The 22114-nt window shown below is 32.1% G+C and overlaps 1 protein-coding gene across 5 annotated transcripts in view; it reads left to right on the forward strand.

Moving 5' to 3' along the window:
- LOC119616157 (acetylcholine receptor subunit alpha-like) overlaps window positions 1–22114 on the forward strand; it is a 154539-nt gene that overhangs the window by 41481 nt on the left and 90944 nt on the right. For 3 of the 5 annotated variants that reach the window (XM_037972423.1, XM_037972421.1, XM_037972422.1), the window contains exons 3-4: window positions 11796–11950; window positions 14127–14307. In XM_037972423.1, the coding sequence (XP_037828351.1) occupies window positions 11796–11950; window positions 14127–14307 (336 nt within the window). Of the gene's footprint in view, window positions 1–11795; window positions 11951–14126; window positions 14308–22114 lie in introns of those variants that run through there. The other 2 variants (XM_037972424.1, XM_037972425.1) reach the window with 2 other exon arrangements.

The raw sequence follows: 22114 nt of genomic DNA on the forward strand, positions 1-22114 counted from the left end.
AAAGTATTGTCCTTTCGGGGGGTAAAGCTGCCATAATTTGTTGACTTTTTTGACGCTTTTGTATTACACACGTACGACATTGGGATATTATGGTTTTGATCAGAGTTTTAAACTTGGGAACATAATAATATAGGCGCATGAGTCTGTACAATAAAGCATTCTGGCCATGGAGCGAGTATTTATGCAAATACGTTAAGAATAGCCTAGTGTACCGAGCGTGGTATGGTAATAATATGGGGTATCGTTCGTCGTAGTTTAATAACGGGGAGTTAGCCCATCGACCATTGATTCTCATGATGTCTGAGGGGTCTAAGAATGGGTTGAATGTTAAGAGACTACTTTTTCGGAGCATAATCTTTGGCTTGCTATGATCATTCGAGATTTTGCGTTTTCCAGTTCAGCTCGAGTTAATTCTTCAGTAGTGGCTAGCTTATGGCGTTGATTCCTGTTACATTTGTAATAGAAACGGAATATTCGACATATAACACGCATAGCCTTCGGGAAATCAGAAAAGTCGGCCAAAATATCCGTATTTTGAAGCTGATTTAAGTGGACTTGAATGGGTTTCGCCTCTTCTTCGGTAGAGAAACTAGAAGAATTCGTAGGCCACTGATTCTTCGGACATCTTAGCCACGGTGGTCCATGCCACCATAGATCATTCGAGATGAGTTGAGACACAGTGAGTCCACGGGTTGCCAAATCGGCGGGGTTATTTTTGGAGTCAATATGAGACCACGATTGACTTCCTACCTTTTCAATTATGGAAGAAACTCTGTTTTCTACAAAAGTTTTCCATCTATTCGGGGGTTTCTGTAACCATGCCAAGACTATTCTTAAATCGGTCCAGAGAAATAATTTAAGCTTTTTAAGATTGAGCTGGGGTTGAAAAGATTCGATCATTGTAGCCATTAGATCCGCACCACATAGCATAATCTTGAGGTTCATCTTGGGGGGAATTTCGAAAAATTATGCATTGGAATTATGCATCTTCTCAATGTCCGAATTGAAAACATATCGGAAAAGTCTCCAACGTAGGATCAGAATGGTCAAATCTGCTTGGAGAGTTGAGTCGAAGTAGCAGTTAAGGCTCCATTCAGGCCATGAACTTCAGTTTGAGAAGATCTGGTTTTTAATAGAAGTCGAGTTTGTAGCTTTTTCGAAATAAAAGTTGCCTCGGACGCAGAGTCGATTAGTGCTCGAACTATATATTTAAAGTTATTGGAATAAATGTGAACAAGAGCGGTTCCGAGTAACACAGTAGAGTTAGAAGTGGACTGTATCTGCATGGAGTATGTTTGTCACATTTGCGCTGCTGCTGCAGTGGCGGCCGAAGTGGTAGGGTTTCCTTCTACATTCGACGATGAATGGGGGTTTATTACAGGCGCGTTACTCGGATTTGGATTCGGGGGTCTATTTACAGTTCGAGAATTTGCTTTGTTCGAATTCTCTGAGCGATGAAGCAATGAGTGGTGTTTGCGCTTGCACAAATGGCACACATATTGACTTCTACATTTCTTCCATTCGTGGGAGGTACCTAGACAACTGGAACATCTTTTTTGGTTCTTAACAACCGCATAACGTTCGTCCACAGTCATAGAAAGGAATGAGGGGCAAAGCCTAAGGGGATGTGCGTCAGAGCAGATTGAGAATTTTATAGTTTTATCGGACGTAACACTAGTATTATAACTATTGACTTTCTTCTTTTCATGGATTCTTTTCGGATTAGAGGTATTAGGATTTGCAAATGTGGTACGAATGTCAGCCACGGATTCGAGGGTTTAAAATCTGGATGTCAGAAAAGCGTCCATTTGCTTCCACGTTGGCAACTCTGTGCTTTTTGGCAAAGATTGTTCCCATAGGCTGAGGGTATTTTCGGGTAGACACGTGGAACAAATGTATACGAAAATGATGTCCCAGTTCTCGGTATCGGTGCCCAGAAGGGATAGGTTTGTAACGCAATCGTTGATTGTTCATTGAATACGCCTTATATTGTTTGAAGTCTCTTTTGTATGCGGGGTAATATTGAATAGCATCTTTAGTTGTGCATTGATAAGAATCCTCTTATTCTCGTAGCTTATTCTCGTAGCGATCGACCAAATTACGCCATGCCATTTCAAAACCTTCATTAGTAATGGGACAAGTCTTCAACAGTTCACGGGCCTCACCTTGCGTTTTCTTAATTAGATGGCACATCTACTAAACCGGGGATAAACGAGTACTGTATCACATGGAGGCAAAGAAATATGGGGAGTGTTCTCCACTAAAGGGACAGTTACGGGATTCGAAGGCGCAGGAGGGCTATTATTCCGACATGGGGAGTCTAAAATCTCATTTGACTTCGCTAGATCTCTGACAGGGGCCTCGAAAGTTGCGAAGAATCGGGATTTCAAAGTTGCAACATCAACATCTTCTTCTAACTCATTAAACTTATTCAGAATTTCGTCATAACGCGACCTAAAATCTGACCACAGTATGAAGAGAATGATTAAAGGCTTGGAACTCAACTACGCGATCCGAAGCGCGAATAAAATCATCGAGGATTGACATGACGAAGTCTCAGAATCGTAAAGGGGTTGAAAAGGCGAACAAGTTGGCGAACAAAAAAAATTATAGGAACAAATCGAAAAAAAATTGAAATTAATCTAACAACTATGAGGAAGAGTATATGAAACCGATAATGACTAGTGAAGAAGACTTGTAACAAAGCAATAAAGTTTGGAGATAATGATTGATGGAACAAACGCGTGAATAATTATTCTCACCAACGAATTTCAAATAAACGTTTATATATATACATATACATATATATGTGTTGCAAAAACACATATATATGGTTTACAAAAGGCACCGAATTTGTATTTTAATCAAATCATTTTAAGTTGGCTTTCACTTAGGTTTTGTGTTTATTATTATTTTTAATTGAATTTAAATTTATTTAATTTATAATGTTCACGTAGCACAATTCTTCTTTACGTAAAATGTCCGCTGGGTTGGCAATATGAAACATAAACAAGATAGAAGATATAAAAATATATGATTCTATTGTATATGTATATATGTGTATACGTATGTGCGTTTTTTTGTTTTTCTTTGTTTCGTAAGTTAATTCTTGTTTTGTTTTGATTCTGTTGTATGAATTTGAATAAGTATACCTGCATTTTATTTTATTTTAATTCTTGTCTCGTTCACGACTTGGTTTGATCTTAACTCTCTTTTGTTTGGTAAATTAACACTTTCTTATTTGTTAGGTGAAGCGCACAAGCTCTATGAATCCAATTGTAGATTATAAACGAAAAGCACAAGAATTTTTAGGAACAAATTTTATTATTTATTTCTTATACTTTTACGTTAAAATTCCTGAAATTCACATTAATAAATAATAAATTTATTTACAAAGTTTAACAACTACACAGAAAAAAATAATTCATATTTGGAATGAATTTTGAAATAAATTAAATGAATCGAACATGACTTTTTTTTCCCAAACCATTTTCATTCAGAATATTAAAAGTTCATAAAATGTATGAATTTGTACATGAAAGATTTTTTTGTTTTTTTGTTCATTTTCTTTGATTTTCATCAAAAATGCAGTAAATAAATAACCGTTACCTATTAATATCTTGCATTTTTTAGAAAATAATCACATATTAGCGAATTTTTATGATAAATAAATAAAAATGCTGGAAAAAAAAATATGAAATAAAAAAACCAGCATATAGCTAAACATCCATTCTTCAGAAAATGTTGCATGTTACACGCATATTTCATTGTTTTCAATCTAAAAATCATAAAGAAATAAAAAATTTTCTAAAGAAAATTTCAAACATTTTTTAACAAACAGAAAAATATAAAGAAAATTTTTAATATTTTAAGTCAAGGCTTCTAGATTATGTTTAAAAATAAAAAAATTAAAAAATTCATACATTTTAGGAACTTATTCTTAAATATTATTAACTTTAGTCAATAAAAGCAGTTCATAATATTTATGCTGAAACTTTTTTCTGTGTATAATTCAAAAAAATTACTAACTTTTTCGTATGGAAACCAAGAGCTAAACTTCTTTATGATATTACAACACGATCTATGTATATTTTACAATAAAAATGGCTATTTATACGATGTAAAAAAATGAATTCATTACAATACCGCGTGGAAATATAAATAATGCAATCCAAATATTTGCGAATGGAAGTTAGGCGATAAGTAACAACTAAACAATAATAACGATAATCGATAATTAGTAATACATAGTAGCGATTAGACTGTGGCGCTAACAACCCTCCCCCCCCACAGTAAGGCGAAATATTTTGAAAGCTTACTTCTTTTTCTCAGTCACGTCTAGGATCGCTAATTTATGCCCCTATTATGGTTTACAACTCAACTCTTCTTTAGTTGAAATTTTGCTCTTTGGTATTATCGATAACAACTTAAAATTTAAAGTTGAAATTTATTACAACTTTTTTGAAAAAAATTACAACTTATCAAAAGCAGTTGTAACAAATTACAACTCAAATGTTTAGAATAAATTTTTAATATAAAACAAAGTAAAGTTTTTTTTTAAACATTTTTTTTTAAATTTCACTAATCACTGATTTCAAGCGAATTTACAATAAAAAGATGTTCAATACATTTGTCATTTACGAAAAACAGAAATTCATAAACTTTTCACTTAATTTTATGACAAAAAAGCACTTTTTAGGTTGGCAACATCAACACAATTACAACTGATATTGGTTGTAATTCATAATACCAAATATAAGTTGAGTTGTTCTAAAGTTGAGTTGTTTCAATTTCAACTCAACTGAGTTGAGTTGTAAACCATAATAGGGGCATTAATTGCTGGCCTCTCCAGTACACCACATGTCGTCATGACTTTCGCTTTTCGAACTTGACCGTCCTCTGACATGGTGACTTCAATTATCCTACCTTTTGGCCATACATTTCTTGGATTTGCTGGGTCAACCACCACCACCAAATCTCCTACCGCTAATGGTTTAGCTTTTTCATACCACTTTGTTCTACAAGTTAATGTAGGCAAATACTCTGCTACCCATCTCTTCTAGAATTTTTGTGAGTACTGCTGCGAACATAACCAACTTTCTCTCAACACCACACCATCGTCGTCATACGATGCAAGAGGCTTTAAGCCATTTGAATTTTCTAGCAAGAAATGGAATAGCTTAGTCATTTTCGCAATCTACTGGAACATACGTAAGAGGGCGTGAGTTGATAATATTCTCAACCTCAGCCATAATACTCTGTAATGTTTCGTCGTTAGGAAATCTTTCTACCTTAATTTTGTAAAAAACGTTTTTTACTGAACGAACCAGCCGTTCCCATGCCCCTCCCATATGGGGCGATGAAGGCGGATTAAAGTTCCACTTTGTATTAACGTTTTACCAAGAAATATTTCACTATTTAAAATACTTGGTGAAAGCCTAAATGTAATAATGTCATCTGCTGGAATCCAAAACACGCCGAGAATTTTTTCTGTTTCTAAACCGACTCCCATATTAATACAGATATTACTTGAAGAAATATCAGAATTTAATGCTTTCAAAACTGTATAATTATTTGAGCACCAATTGCGGATATTAAACCCACCTTGACTATGAATAAACCGTACCTGCTTTGCTAATTTAATGGTTTCTTTGCAGTGTCAGTTGAGGCTAGAAAATCGTCCACATAGTGGTTATATTTTATTGCATTTGCTGCTAATGGATATTCGGTTTCAAACTTTGACGCGTTTAAACTGTTCTCATATTGAGAAATACAAGGTGCACATGAGGCACCAAATATCATGACTTTCATCACATACACCTCAGGATCTTTTGTTTCATCGCAGCCACGTCATAAAAAACGTTGTGCATGGCAATCTTCATTACGTATATAAATTTGGTGGAACATCTGTTCTATATTACCACACACTGCGACATTTCGTTGGCGAAATCGAAAAAGGATGGATGGAAGAGAAGAGAGCAAATCTGGTCCTTTGAGCAGCATAGAGTTTAGTGAAACACCGTTTGTTTTCGCGGCCGCGTCGCACCCTAATCTAGTTTTATTGGGTTTATTTTTGTTGAATACAGGAAATATTGGTAAATACCATACATTGTAGTTATTTATTTGACTAAGATCTACTTTGCTTATGTATTTTTTTTCAAATATTCAGCGATGGTTTTTTCAAAAACATCAAACAAATTTTTCTTATTTCTCAAAGTTTTCTCGAGACAAATTAGTCTTCTCTTTTCCATAGCGTAACTTTGTGGCAGTGTAATATTATCGTATCGCCACAACAAAGCTACCTCGTACTGACCGTCGCTTCTTTGCCTAGTATAGTTTTCCAATATATTCATTGCTCTTTGGTCATCTTTACCAAGCATTTGTGTGGAATTACTTATGCCAATCATTTCAATTGAGTAAAAATTTTTCAATAAACTACTAAGAGTTTTATCATCTTCTCGCTCACATTCGCAACAATGAAACTTATATTGATTTGGAGCTTTTTGTCCAATACCTAAGTTGCCACATAAAAGCCAACCAAGTCGTGTGCATATAGCAACAGGCTCTTGTTTATTTCCCTCCCTTACTCGTGTTGGTACACATAATTTTAAATTATTTAGGCCTAAAAGGAAATTTTGGACCGCATCTTTAAAATTGTCTATAGGCAAACCCCTAAGATGTGGAAATCTCTCACTCAATAATTTGTAATTTAAACTCTGACTAGGCAGTGATAATTGTTTTACCGTACTATCAGTAATAGAAAATTTTGTTTTATTGCTGCCAGAAATTTGCACCGAGACTACTTTTGAATCTTGTTCATTTCGAAACATATTTCCCGTCCATTTCAAACATAACGGCAGAGGGTCGCCTGTTAAATTTAATTCTTTTATTATTTGCTCATTAATTAAACTTATTGACGAGCCCTCGTCTATGAAAGCAAAGGTTTTTATGGTTTTGTTATCATTGCCGTATATAGTAATTGGTATAATTTTAAACTAAATTTCACTACTTACATTACCACTGTGCGCTGCATGTAAATTGGTTGTATTGTTTTTATTTTCATCTGTTTTGCTTTTTATTTTCTTATCATCTGTTGATTTGTGTAGCAAAGTATGATGTTTTATTTGACATCCCTGTTTCGAGCACACTATTTTGCTGTTACAAATACCATTGTGACGTTTTAAACACTGTTTGCATGGATTATGATTTCTTAATATGTTCCATTTTTCGTTTCTATCCGCAGTCAAGAATTTCTCACACTTTTCAACACTACTACAGTTGTCAGAACATACTACGCAGTTTCTTTTGCTTTTTAATTCGTGTGTGTTAACATATGCATTTCTAGTTCTACGTGCATTCTGTTCTGCTGACGTCGATGTGTGGCTGTCGGTCTCTATGTTTATGCTGCTTGCTGATACGCCGACTTCAAAAATCCAATTGGCGAAATCTGTCAAACTTATCTTTTGTTTACTTTTTTGCAATTTTGTTTTTTGTTCACCCCAGTTCAGCTGAAAGTATGATGGCATTTTCATAACCAAATCTTGCAATAAAGACGAATTATTAAGTTCGTCAAGCAATTAACAAGCTCTTATTGTTGTTTCAAGACCTTTTAATTGTATTCAATTTATTTGTGTTAAGAGTAGGCAATGATTTTATTTTGTTTTTCAGGGAGTTTAGTATTTTTTCTGGTTGGCCGTAAAGTAATTTAAGAGTTGATATGGCACATGATACGCCGTAAGGATGAATCAATATATGCTGGACATAGCGTAATGCGCCTTTTGAAGCCGGACCAGATTTTCTGCGTCGGTTAAACCGCAAACTGAGGTAGACCAATCGTATGTAGAACTGAATAAAGGCCACTCTTCGGACATCCCAGTAAATATTGGCAGTTCTTTAGGTACTGATTGGCGTGCATTTATTTGTTGCTGCGTAAGTCTTCGATCAACGTTTGTGCTTGGCCGGAAAGTAAACGATGGATACGTTGTTGGATCCATGTTAGGAAAATTAAGTGGAGGTGCGGTTAGTGTTGTGGACGGTGGGTGCATGTTAAACGTTGGATCGGTATTACTAAAGTGAGGTAGATTCGATGTTATTGTGTGGTTTTCAAAATTTAGATTGGTATTTAAAATGTTATTTATATCTGCATTAGTAGAATGTAAAAAATTACTCGCTGTGTTATTAATAAAAGATGTTATATTTTTGTTGAATGCCGTAGTTGTACTAGCAGGTAGAGTTGCTGTTGTGTAAACAAGGTTTGTACTTACATTTTGACGTGTTGCTTGAGGATTAGATGAGTTTGGTATATTTGTGGATAAAGGTTGATGAGGAAATGCAAAATAGGGTCTCTCATTAGACGTATTTTGAGATTCTTCAATGGTCGTATTTAAATGTATTGGTTCTTGTATAGACGTAGGCTGTTGAACTGGATCCGGCTGGTTGTTTAACCATTCATGCACAGAGTTATTAACTGTTTGTGCATCGTCAGAGTCATCCTCTGCACTTTCGAGAATTTGATATTTCTTTCTAATGAATTCCCTTTCGAGTTGCACCTCTTCTTGTAAGCGTAGAAGCTCTAAAGCTTGTCTGCGGGAATGCGATGAAACTGATGAACCGCTACGAACGGAGACAGGGGAACCGACTGCTCTTTGTGTTTGCTTTGAACAATTTTTACAAAGCCATGTGAGCTGTTGCTGGGTATTATCGATGTTTGCACAAATGAAATGAAATATAGAACTGCATTTGAAGCACTTTATGGCGTTGATATCGTCGGATGGTTTTTTGCATATATGGCAATTTATGGAAGAATTCGATGTTGATTCACTTACTTGGTGATGATCTGGTGGTTGACCCTGTTGGGAAGCAGAAGAAGGATCCATTTTTTTTAGGACCTACGGTAGTTTTGGCCAAATGGTTTTCTTCAGGTTTATCCAATTAGGAATTTATTACCAGAAAAAGAATTTTAAAAATGTTAGGTGAAGCGCCCAAGCTCTGTGAATCCAATTGTAGATTATAAACGAAAAGCACAAGAATTTTTAGGAACAAATTTTATTATTTATTTCTTATACTTTTACATTAAAATTCCTGAAATTCACATTAATAAATAATAAATTTATTTACAAAGTTTAGCAACTATAATTCAAAAAAATTACTAACTTTTTCGTATGGAAACCAAGAGCTAAACTTCTTTATGATATTACAACATGATCTATGTATATTTTACAATAAAAATGGCTATTTATACGATGTAAAAAAATGAATTCATTACAATACCGCGTGGAAATATAAATAATGCAATCCAAATATTTGCGACTGGGAGTTAGGCGATAAGTAACAACTAAACAATAATAACGATAATCGATAATTAGTAATACATAGTAGCAATTAGACTGTGGCGCTAACATTATTATTCTTTGCTGTGAGTAGGTTCGAACGGTGTTTGAGTGGTATCCGAGCTTTTGAGAGAGAATGTTTGATCGTAAATGTAAATAAGATGATTCTTTCTATGTTAAGTTAAATTTTTGTTTAAATTTTTCACTCAACAATTATTTTGTGGATTTCGATTCAATTTAGAGAGGGAAATTTTATTTTTCACATAATCCTAACTGTATTCAAAACCTTGTTGTTGCACTTTTGTCTTCACTTTGTTTTTTTCTCTTTTTTTTATTTAATTTCACATGCACTTTATAGGTATGTAAATAATATCACTTACTTTTTATTTGTTGATTTTAGAGATGAATTTTTATGTATTTAAGGGGTTGAAGTTGTCCTCACAAAACATAGAATTTTTCTGACCAATAGCGGTTTATTCAGTGTAAGATTTCTCGGGGGTTTCGGATAGAATTTTTCCTCTGAAATTAGATAATTTGTCAAAAGAATCTACGACTTTATCCGGTTCGATTGGACCAAAAAATGTTGGGGTAAGGTCGTTAGATTTTTTGACAAATATAATAAAATAAAACGGGGATTAGTAGGGGTTAATTAGTGGGGGTTAATTATCTTTATTTTGTAGCGATATACCCACTTTTTTCCTGGGGGTTTTGTTTAGAAGTAAGTTTAAGTTACAATTCTTTTCATCTTAAGGTCTAATGTATAACAATTATATTTTTTCACAAAAGAGCAAGAGAACACACGGCGATTGGAAAGTTTCCCACAGCCACGGATGTTTAATTAAAAGCACTTAAATATTAACTTATTTACATATAAACAGCGTGTATACGTGGAATTTAGGAAGATACTTATATGAGGGCTATGATAAATTGTGGAGTGATATTTCCAATTTTTAATAACAAGCAAATTGCATCAACAGGCATTTCTAGGCTCCTCCGCTTGGGCACTATAATCTTTTACAGACAACTTAAAACGGAACAAGAAAATAAATATATACTTTTGTCGGTCTATGACATCGTCTTATTAATTATGAACATATAACCGCCAAAATTTTTCATGTTTTGGTAATGACCAGTAGTTTTTTATACCCACCATCAAAAAAGATAGACGGTAAATAGATTTTGTCATTCCGTGTGTAACACATCGAAATATTGTTCATAGACCCCAGAAAGTAAATATATTCTGGGACCTCGTAAGATTCTAAGATGATCTAGCTATGTCCGTCCGATTGTATGTTGTTGGCACGATAGCGTCCACAAATAAAGAGATAAGCAAATGAAATTTTCCCAAAATATTCTTTATTAATCAGAAATGTTTGGTATTGAAAATGGGCAAAATCGAACAACGATTTCACATAGCCCCCATACAATGTACCCCCCGGAATATTGTGTAAAAAGCTTCAAATATTCACAAATTCGTTGTTTATTAAGCAAATGCCACGAAATTTCGTACAAGTCAGTTTGACTTCCGAAATTAAATTCTAAATAATGGCGGATAGGGGACCATATAGAAATGACTATAACGTTAATTACCGTCTGCAAAATAACTATATGGCCACAAAATTCGACATAAGCAAGTATTGTATGACCCCAAATATCTCGTAATCTCGTACGTAATTTGGTGGGGATCGGTCCATATTTGACCGCCTATATAAGGTCCTATCAGAAAATTACTTTAACGCTCATTACCGACATGAAAATTCTAATAGAGCGATGAACTTCGACATAAACATGACTTGTATGAACGAAAATCGTTTACGAGGATAGACCTATAATTGACTTTACGCCCCATATAAGGCACCATGAGAAAATGACTTTAAGGTCCCCATTACTTTAACGCTCATTACTGGCTTAAAAATGCGAGTACAACGACGAATTTCGACGTCATCATTATTTGTATGAACCAAAATCCTTTTACAAAATTTAGGTTTTTGACGAATTTCATAGTTCTACCTATAAAATTCGACATATACTAGTTTTTTATGAGCTAAAATTTGTCTACCAAACTCTACGAGGATCAGTCCATAAGAGACACTACCTCGCATGTAAGTTCCCTTTCATAAAATCACTTAAACGCTTATTACTGGCTTAAAAATGTGAATACAGTGATGAAATTCGACATAAATATATAATTGATCGGTATTAAAACTGGTAATAAAACGGGTATTGTTTTGGTATAGATTCCGTTATGACAACGGTATTGTACCGTTATGATACCAGTACAAGGGTAAACGGTATTTGAAGCCGGTATTTATACCCATAAACTTACATATTTCGGTATCGGTATCACTAGTGGTATTCAATTAAAAACGGGTTTTAATCGCTATCGTTATTTATAACGGTATCAGTTGCCAACCTTGGTATTTACTTAGTTCTAAATCAAACATTTTTATCGTTTTTATTTTGCAGAATCTTAAGAATCAGATAATGACAACGAATTTGTGGGTAGAACAGTCTTGGTATGATTACAAACTACGATGGGAACCAAAGGAATACGGAGGAGTGCATATGCTTCATGTGCCTTCTGATCACATTTGGCGGCCGGATATTGTTCTTTATAATAAGTAAGTATCGATATTAAAATTGTTATATAATATGGAAATAATTTTTTTTGAATTAATATTTTACACATGAGAAAATATCAGCAAATGATTTTCCTATATAAAATTTTGATTTTTTAAGGGTATTAGTTCAATATAATTCAATTTATATTCGTATTAGACACATTTTAAAAGGTCTGATCTCAAAGCTCACTATTTATGTATATTTAAATGAATTTCAAACACATTTTAACCAAATAATTGTCTAATCATTAGAAATTAAAACACACACCCATACGAATACATACTTACATATATAAACAATACTGTGGGTCGAAAATAACTTTTCGTTCAAATCTATAGCAAAATTCTTTTAATTATTATAAATTATAAGAGCCTGCGCATCGGACCCAAAATATGGATTTTATGGACATTAATTTTAGCAATATTAATAACGAAATCATTATCAACTCAAACTAATATTCCAAAATGATAAACATTTTAAAAATTAGTTGTAAGGTTTGGGATTTTTTTTTATCTTCTAAAATTTTTAACCAAAATCTCACTTTATTTATTTATTGGAAAGGTCATTTTATATAAATTATGATTCCGTTAAGAAAGTGCAAAATTTAATATCTACATATTTTCTGGTAAAACAGAAAAAAGAAACACATATTATTAGGTCTGTTCGCGTACTTTCCACTAAAAAATATACAGTAACTTTATGATAGAGAGTAATTTTTAATTTACTCTCAATCAAAAAAATATCCAAAAAAGTACGCGAACGGCAATTTGTAAAAAATATATTTTTTAATGTTCGTGTGTTATTAATTTATATATTTCTTTAAAAAAATGTAAAATTTACCAAGTTTTCGTTTTCTTTTGTTTGTTTACATATTCATATATCAACCATATGTTGTGAATACTCGTATATGTTGGATATTTTTTACTGGGGAAAAAATATCCAGTAAAATCAAAAAATTCTCTATCAACGAACTGTCATTTTTATATCTTAATCTCTCGTTGCAAGTTTTCAAAAGTACGCGAACGGAATCCAGTAACAATTGTTGCAAATTGTTACAAATTATCGAGTACGCGAACAGACCTATTATGTTTATAAGTATATATTCCAATTTTGTGACCAATGCGCATCAACTCCTAAAGCCCAAAAAATCTGTTGAGACTGTTAAATTCGGATATGCCGGATCATATATACCCACCATTAAAACATATGTATATAGTAATTTTAAAGTTACTTTTAAGAGGTAAATACTACATACATACAATGTACATTCAATAAATAATTATTATTTTATTCTAAGTGGAAACAGCGCTGAAGCCGAATCTGGCCTCAATATTTGATCATCACATGGCCATATTTGAGACCTAATATCTCAATATACATATACGTACTTTGTTTTGTCACTATAAAATAAATTTTTAACCTCTGTTATGTCTTCTCATCTTTTTTGAGATACATATGTTAGGCCAAAGTTATAAACTATTAATTCCAAAAAATAAGATATTGCCTTTTTTTACGGGAAAAAACTATAATTGGCCATATCTCAGCAAATGAAGATATAAGATAATGACCAAACACCAGATCCTCCTGTCCGGAGTCTTTCGTCAGCTGCACAGTTGTTAATTATTTGTTTATATAAAAAGTGCCTGAGGTTTGTCAAATTTTATTTATTATTTATATTTATTTAAAAAAAAAAATAAAATTTTTTAAACAAATATGTTTAATTCATCTTAATAGTGGGTATAAACATTTATATGTAAACAAATTTTCAAATTAAATTTTCAATTAAAAATTGATTTGATCTAAAAAGATTTATTTGATTCACCCTATTACATTGTACATTCATATGATTCATTACATGATTATAAAATACATTTAATTAATTAAAAACTCATATACATAATTAAAAAAAATAAGATTTATAAATGCACTCATTTACATTTTGTATGTATGTATTATTAAAAATTAAACAAATGTAATAAATTAAGTGAAATAGAGGAAGCTTAATAAGAAATGTAAAAAAGGAAACAAGTTCACACATTTAAAAGTAAAAAATTCACAGAAACACACACACATACATATAGATATATATAGTCATTGACTTTTTATATACGTGATGACGATTTCCTAAAATCGTTGGCACCATTTGTAATAAACATAATGAAATTAAATGTCCAGTGCCGACGGTAACTTTGAGGTGACACTTGCGACAAAAGCAACAATTTATTCTGAAGGATTAGTTGAATGGAAACCGCCGGCAATTTACAAATCATCCTGCGAAATAGATGTAGAGTACTTCCCCTTTGACGAACAGACTTGCGTCTTAAAATTTGGAAGTTGGACATATGATGGGTTCAAGGTAGGTTTAATTTTGTTGTTTTACAAAAAAAGTAATAATAAATAAAATAAAGAAGCAAAAAACCCCAAATGTCCATGTACTCTCTTCTCAATCTATCTATATATTTCTCTCACCCCATTACAAAAAAAAATAATTAAAAGTATTATATACATGCCTGTTCTTTTCCGTTTCGTTATCTGAATTGTATTTAAATAATTAATTTAATTATTTTAACTATTTCGTTTTTCTTTTTTCGTTTATTTCTCATAAAACTCCCGTGAATGCAACAATTTGTACAATATTGTAATCATTTCCATAACTATTTAATATAACAACACCTCCATTCATCAAACATTTACCATTTAATGCACACATCACATATGCGTACACATTTCAGTCATACATTATCAGCAACAACATTATACGTTTAGAGGTGACATTATGTTATGTTCTGACAACACAATTATTCGTAATTCACGCTCTCATTCGTATTTCAACCCCCAATTGTGGACTAACTCATTCGTACGTAATTGAGTTTGAACAACGAACGACTGAATGTCTCTAATTTTTATTGCATATTTTTAACATAATCAGCTGCTTGTAATCATTAGTTGGTCAGAAAGAAAAAACAGAAATTAATATTTTAAAATAAGACAAGAGTTATTTATTCGGCTGTGTTGAAAATCCTTTTCTACAGATTTTCATTGACTTAGGACTTTATACTCTCTCTATACTCTATGCTATACGCACAATTGGGACGAACGACGAATTTTTCGGAACGAATATTCGTCGTCAGAAATAGTACATACTTGTTAAAATGAAAATGCTCACAATAAGTGCGTATCCGAAATTCGTCGTACGTAACGAACGAGCGATAGGTTTATTTCTATTTCATACGCAGACGAACGACGAATATTTGGGTGTAGAGTGTTATGTACAACTTTTAACAGTGCATACATATGTAAAATACACGTCGTGTGATAACACCTTTAATGTTTTGTATTGCGGCGTTATGAAACACATCAACTGACGTTTTGTAAGTCAGCCATACTTCATGTTTCTAGCCAATAACAACACAAAGCTTCATAACGTGTGATCGCATGACACTGTGTGTGCACCAAAAATCTAAATTTTTTATGAAATTTTCAGAGATTGTCTCAGATTTTTGCTCATATCTCCGTTATTTGTGGACCGACTTTCCTGATTTTAAATATCAGGAAGATGTCTGGGGTCTTCAGAAAATTGATTTCAACAAACAGACAACAGACGGACAAAGCTTAATCGACTTCGCTATCTAGAAGGACTCAGAATATACATACATATATACTTTATATGGTCGGAAAATATTATAGAAATTACAAACGAAATAACAAACTAATATACACACATACATATACCCTTCTCACGAAGGTGAAGGTTATAAACATATAGTAGGGATATAGGCGAAACTGAAGGGCTTGTCAAACAAAATTTGTTATTCTCTTCACCCAGACGAGTTCTGAGAGAATAAAACACACTTGGGAAAACTAAACGCACTCACAAAACTTCCAATATTCTTCGAAATTGCGAGGATATTAACACTTAATAGTTTTTTTATCACTTAAACTTAATATTTATTATTTTTTGCCACACTTTTAATGAATTTAAAACCCCGAAAATAATTTATATTTTACAAAAAAAAATATTTTTTATTCTTTAACATTTCATTTTAATTAAAACTTCTGAAAAAATTAATTAACTAATATTTTCATTCACTAGTATATGAAGTCCCAGTAATAACATACAAAAAATTACGTATCAAAAATACATGTATTATTTAGTACATTTTGAACAACTGTGTTTATTTTTGTGCTCCTACTAATACATTCTTACAGATAGGTTTTTGAAAGGGCAGTGTTACCATTTTAGCACTTTCAGTGCTAGATTTGTCATTTTGCATTGAAGTTTTTTAAAATTATGCTAAATGATTTTTAGCATAATTTACTTGATAAAAAAAATTTAAAAATATTTATATGTTTTCTATTAAAAATATTATTGAAAATCAGTGGTTGTATATTACAAAACAACATTATGGTGAACAAGTAAGAATGTTATATTCGGCTGTGCCGAATCTTTTATACCCACTATCAAATCATGTGTCTTAAATTTCAAGTGAATTTCGGAAAGTGGACCTATACTATATAAATCGATACTTTTGCTACCACAATTTAATCATTTATTCTAAACTGTTTTATCATATATAAATCGTAATATAGTTAGGGTGATGGTAATACTTGTTTTATCATATTTTTTTATGATTTGATTTAATCTAAATTTACTTATGGTATGGACCGATCGCAAAAAAATTTGACAATTAGAATTATGTTCCTATAAAACTTGTTTATGTCGTTGCTTTACTATCATTTTGAAGCAAGTTATGAGCGTTAGAGTATTTTATATGGGGGGGGGGGGGGGGGGGGGGGGTACGCGTATACGTGAAAATGCATTTAATGAATTGTTTATTTTTGTATTGTCATTACTCGTTTCAACTTTTTCTAATGCCGCAGTTGAAAGGCTGAATTTTTATGTTCAATAATACAAATTCGAAAAGAATTGAAATTCGAAATGCATGCTGTTAAGTGGATTAATCATAAACAGATTTTAATTTTATACTAGTTTTATAAATCAAATTTTGTATGGAAATTTAGTATTAAAAATCTTTTACAAAATAAAATGCTGTTTATGAATATATAACTAATTATATTGCAAATAAAATAAGATCATTTGAAAAATATCAAAATGAAGATAACGATGAAGATATAGTACCATTTATATTGTTTTGTTATATTAAAAAATTTTACCACTTTTTTTCTTTTGTAGAACATTTTAGCTCATAGTTTTTTAAGTTTTAGCATATTTTAAAATTCATTTCATGGCAACACTGGACAGGGGACTTAGGTCTTTGACAATCCCTTTCGCCTATATGCTACTATATGGTTATAAATATAAAATACAAAAATATTTCTATTTTCATGTTTTCAAATAAAAATACAAAATCGTTATGTTGAATTTATTTGAAATGGAAATTACAAAAAACTATTTTAATTTTTACTTATTTCTATTTTCAAAATATTTTTCCTAAATAAAACAATTTTTTAATGCTCAAATGAATGAAGATATTTCTGACCTTGGAAAAATATAGTCCTCGAAAATTTGTAAAAAGTTAGCAAAATCTATTATGATTTACTTTTCCATTTCAGGAATTATTATTAAAGTATGGCCTTTTTTTAATATTATTTCTTTGAGGTATTTAAAAGAATCTTGATTCAGCACGTCGTACAATAATGTTCGTGCCAGCATCAGTTACTGCACACAATTCTTTATTTTGCAATCCATATTCAGTAATAATTTCTGAAATTTTTGCAGAAACGGCAGAACCTGTATGTGGTCTGGAGAAAATTTCAGTTTTAAGCGTAACTACCTTAAGTTCAAAGTTTTGGCAGATGTGAACTTTAAAATTGATATAAGTTAGTCCCTTGTAACTATCGGACCACATATCCAGCACAAATTTTATTTTATTTTTTTTTGATTTTTTTAAAATTGATTTCACGTGATCACATTATTTAAAGTTGTTGATGATACTGTGTAAGATGATGGGAAATTCGTTTTTAAATCCACGTTTGAATACGATTCCAATGCACATTTCGGCAAGTCTTCTAGCATTTTGAAATTTACTACACTTACTTAATTTTGTGTTTAACGCCTATTCCGTCATTGAAGAGGTTTCTTTATAATTAATGGATTGCAAATCCTTGTCGAAGTAGTCTTCAAAAAATTTTATACTTTACTTTTTTGTATCGCACATAAAGTTAAAATATTACTTACGTTTTTAGTTTGACGTGTTCTTCTTCAAAGTATTCTTTATAGCCCTGTCTTGGTGTAAACAAGTCGAAGTGCTATATTCGGCTGAGCCGAATCTTAAATAACCTCCATCAGCTACTTTTATATTAATAATTTTTTAATTGAGCAAATATTTGTAGAAATAAGTTTTCTCATGTCTTAAATAGAAAAACCGCAAGATTTAAACAGATTAAATCTGTTACAACCGCAAGATTTATTGAACATTAAAAACGCCGTTTTATTTTATATTTTTATGGCGCCCTAAGATATGCTTTAGCGATATATAATAATTTGCATGTATGCATTTAGGGAAATTCTAAATATATATAATATTGTTCTACACAAATTGATAGTGGAACTAGTTAAATACGGTTAAAATGATTTTCGGGACAGGGCCTAGTATGGGAGATATGACTAATTATAGACAGATCCTAAAAAATTCTTTAAGTAACATTTCTGTACATAAAAGCTATATTTCAGTCAAATTTTGTATCTATATCGTAATTTAGTAATAAGTAGTGTGTGTTTAAGTGATTTTCGGAAGGTAACCTTGTATGGGACCGATCGCACTCATTATTTTGGTAATGAGTAATGTGCGTTTAAGAGGACCTTGCATAGGAGCTATGACCAATTGTGATCCGATCGTAAAAAAAATCCAGAGTAACATTAATGTTAATAAAGACAACATTTTGGTTAAATTCTGTATATATGTCATTATTTGGTAATGAATATTGTGCATTTAAGTGATTTTCTGGAGGGGACCTTATATGGGAGCTATGACTAAATATGGGCCAATCGTAAAAAATGTTATAGTATAATTTCTGTATATAAGAGCAATATTTGTGCTAAATGTATGAATATCAATATTTGGTAATGAGTTATGTGCGTTTAAGTGATTTTCGGGAAGGAACCTTGAATGGGAGCTATGACCAAATCGTGAAAAATTTAACAGTAATATTTCTGTATATAAGAGCAATACTAGTACCAAATTTTATATGGATATCTAATTTTGGTAATGAGGTATGTGCGTTTAAGCAATTTTCGGGAGGGGACTTTATATTGGAGCCCTATGACCAATTATGGACCGATCGGAAAAAAATTGCATAGTAATATTTCTGTATATAAAAGCAATACTTGTATCAAATTCTATATGGATATCAGAATTTAGTAATGCGTTATGTGCGTTTGAGTGATTTTCGGGAGGGGACCCTGTATGGGAGCTACGTTCAATTATGAACCAATCCAGAAAATTCTGAATGAATTCTATTAACATAAGATTTTAATTTGTAAAATTTTGTGAAGATATCAATATTCTGACGGAAGTTATTGACAATAAACTCATTTCCCTGGAATATGTACTTTTGTATGGGAGGTATAGGAAATTGTAGACCGACCAATTTTCAACAAGAATCAAGCTATCGTGTAGAAACGAATGTATGATGTTTTCCATGGAATTATATTGCATAGTTTTCGTGAAAAGTACATCAGAATGTGTAAAAAATGCTTATTTTTTCGGAGTTGTTTTTAATTTTGATTCATAACTTGAACCGATTTTGCTCATTTTCAATACTAAACAACTTAAGGAAATGTAGAACATTTTTGGTGAATTTGGTTAAATTCGATTGCTTCGTTTTATTGTGAGCGTGTTTTACACAGACGGACATACCTAAATCGACTTAGAATTTGATAAGGACCCAGAATATATATACATTAGACCGACTCACAAAAAATGGTGCTTGAGTTACCCCCCTCAAAATCTTTGCTGTTATGAAATATGATGTTTCCCAAAATATTTTGTGTTCAGTGTTGTCCGTTCGTGAGCTGGTTCCCAAAATATTTGAAGTCTTTTGGTGGCCAATCGTGAGTTGTTTTTTAAATATTACAGTTTTTTCTTTAACAAAATATACAATATGTGGAATCAAGGGTTTCTGAAGCCACGTCTAGTGGTATGCAAAATTGTGTGTTTATTTTGTTTATATTAATGAAAAACCTAAAAATCTAAAATTTTTCGGAATATGACAATTATGCGTAGACGGTTATTTATGATTAATACATCATTGAACGCGACTTTAAAGCCCCTTTCAAACGACACGGTTATTTAAGATTAATATATCATTGAACGCGGCTTTAAAGCCCCTTTCAAACGACACCCCATATTGTAGATCTTTATTTCTATTTAATATATCATTATAATTACGGTTACCAGACGTTCTGTATTTCAGAGCCGTGTTCTGTATAAATTATTCTTTACTAGGAAACTTGAAAATGTTCTGTATTTTATTTAGTGTTCTGTATTTGTTCAGTATTTCGTTATTTTTTCAGTTTTACATAAAAGCGCATAAATATTAAAAAATTCACAAATGAATTAAAAAGCACAAATGTAGGTAATACAGTTTTTATACTCTACTTTAGTGGGGAGGGTATATTGGATTTGTGCTGATGTTTGTAACACACAAATATGTCCACCTTAAAGTATACCATTCGGCTTATAATCATTTTCAGAGTCATTTGAGCTAATAATTATGTTAAATATGCAGTTAGGGAAAAAACTCTACATACAGCCCAATATTTTTGAATTTTCAAGAATTAATTGTGATATTAGAAAATATTTGTATACTAGTTATTAGGGTATGGACAGATAATATAAATTGATGAAAAAAAGAAATGAAAATATATATTTTATACAAATTATAAGCAATTATCATATTAAACCGCTGGAAAAAAGTCTACATACAGTATGGCAACCTCTAAAATTAAAAAAAAAATAGTTAAGAGCAAAAAAAAAAAGCAAAAGATCCGTTATTTTCCACATTTACTTTTTTTATAAATTGGAAAAAGAAAAGAAATACACCCTTCAGTTCGCAATGTGGTGGTAAATCTTTTGGCGGAACACCTTGAAAAATGTTCCCACGTTTCTGTCACACCCAGAACAATAAGAAATGTTTTACGTGAAAATGATTTGAGAAGTATAACAGCACGAAAAAAAACATTAATTTCTGCAAAGAATCGTCAACTTCGCCTCCAATTTGCTAAAGCTCATTTGGAAAAGGACACTGACTTTTGGAAAACTGTTATATTTACAGATGAGAGCAAATGCAATGTTTTCGGAAACGATGATCGACCAAAGGTTTGCAGAAAACCAAACTCTGCTCTCGATCCGAAAAATCTTGTACCTACTGTAAAACACGGTGGCGGCAGTGTTATGGATTGGGGAGCTATGGCGCCATCTGGTGTCGGTCGTTTGGTTTTTGTCGAGGGTAATATGGACCGACATCAATATAAAAATATATTGGAGCAAAACCTGAAGGCATCTGTTGATAGCTTGGGTCTGGGAAATCGGTGGATTTTTTTTATACTCTACTTTATTGGGGAGGGTATATTGGACTAGTGCTGTAGTTTGTAACACACAAAAATTCGTCCTATACCCACCTTAAAGTATACCTTAGAATAATTTTCAGAGTCGATTAACCTATGTCCGTCCGTCTGGCTGGCTGTCCATGTAAACATTGTGCGCAAGGTACAGGTCGCAATTTTCAATATAATTCGATTCGGTTCACGCGTTTTTTTAGCCCAAGGATGAAGCCTATGGAAAATGGTTAAAATCGGTCCATTATTTCACCTGGCCTCCATACTACAGAACACCCCGAAAAGGGCCTTTGAGCTAATAATTATGTTAACTATATGTACCTACATATATCTCAATGGAAGGCACCACAAATAAGTTTTATGCAAGCCTTGATGACCTTGCCAAATTTCATAAAGATCGGGCCTCATTTTTTGGAAATTGGAAATAGGTTTAACCGGGAAAAATCAGAATTAAGTGTCTACCCAAACACAAGCAACAAGAATTATTAGAAATGTAATAATTTACACTGTGATTATAAATAAAGCAAAAGATTCATGAAGATAAATAACTTAAAAAAAATTACGATTTCACATAAAAGTAGAA

Source organism: Lucilia sericata, unplaced genomic scaffold (genome assembly GCF_015586225.1).
Source record: "Lucilia sericata isolate MDLA Ls3-8-SP2 unplaced genomic scaffold, ASM1558622v1 Contig000060F_arrow, whole genome shotgun sequence".
In the NCBI taxonomy this organism is placed as follows: Eukaryota; Metazoa; Arthropoda; class Insecta; order Diptera; family Calliphoridae; genus Lucilia; species Lucilia sericata.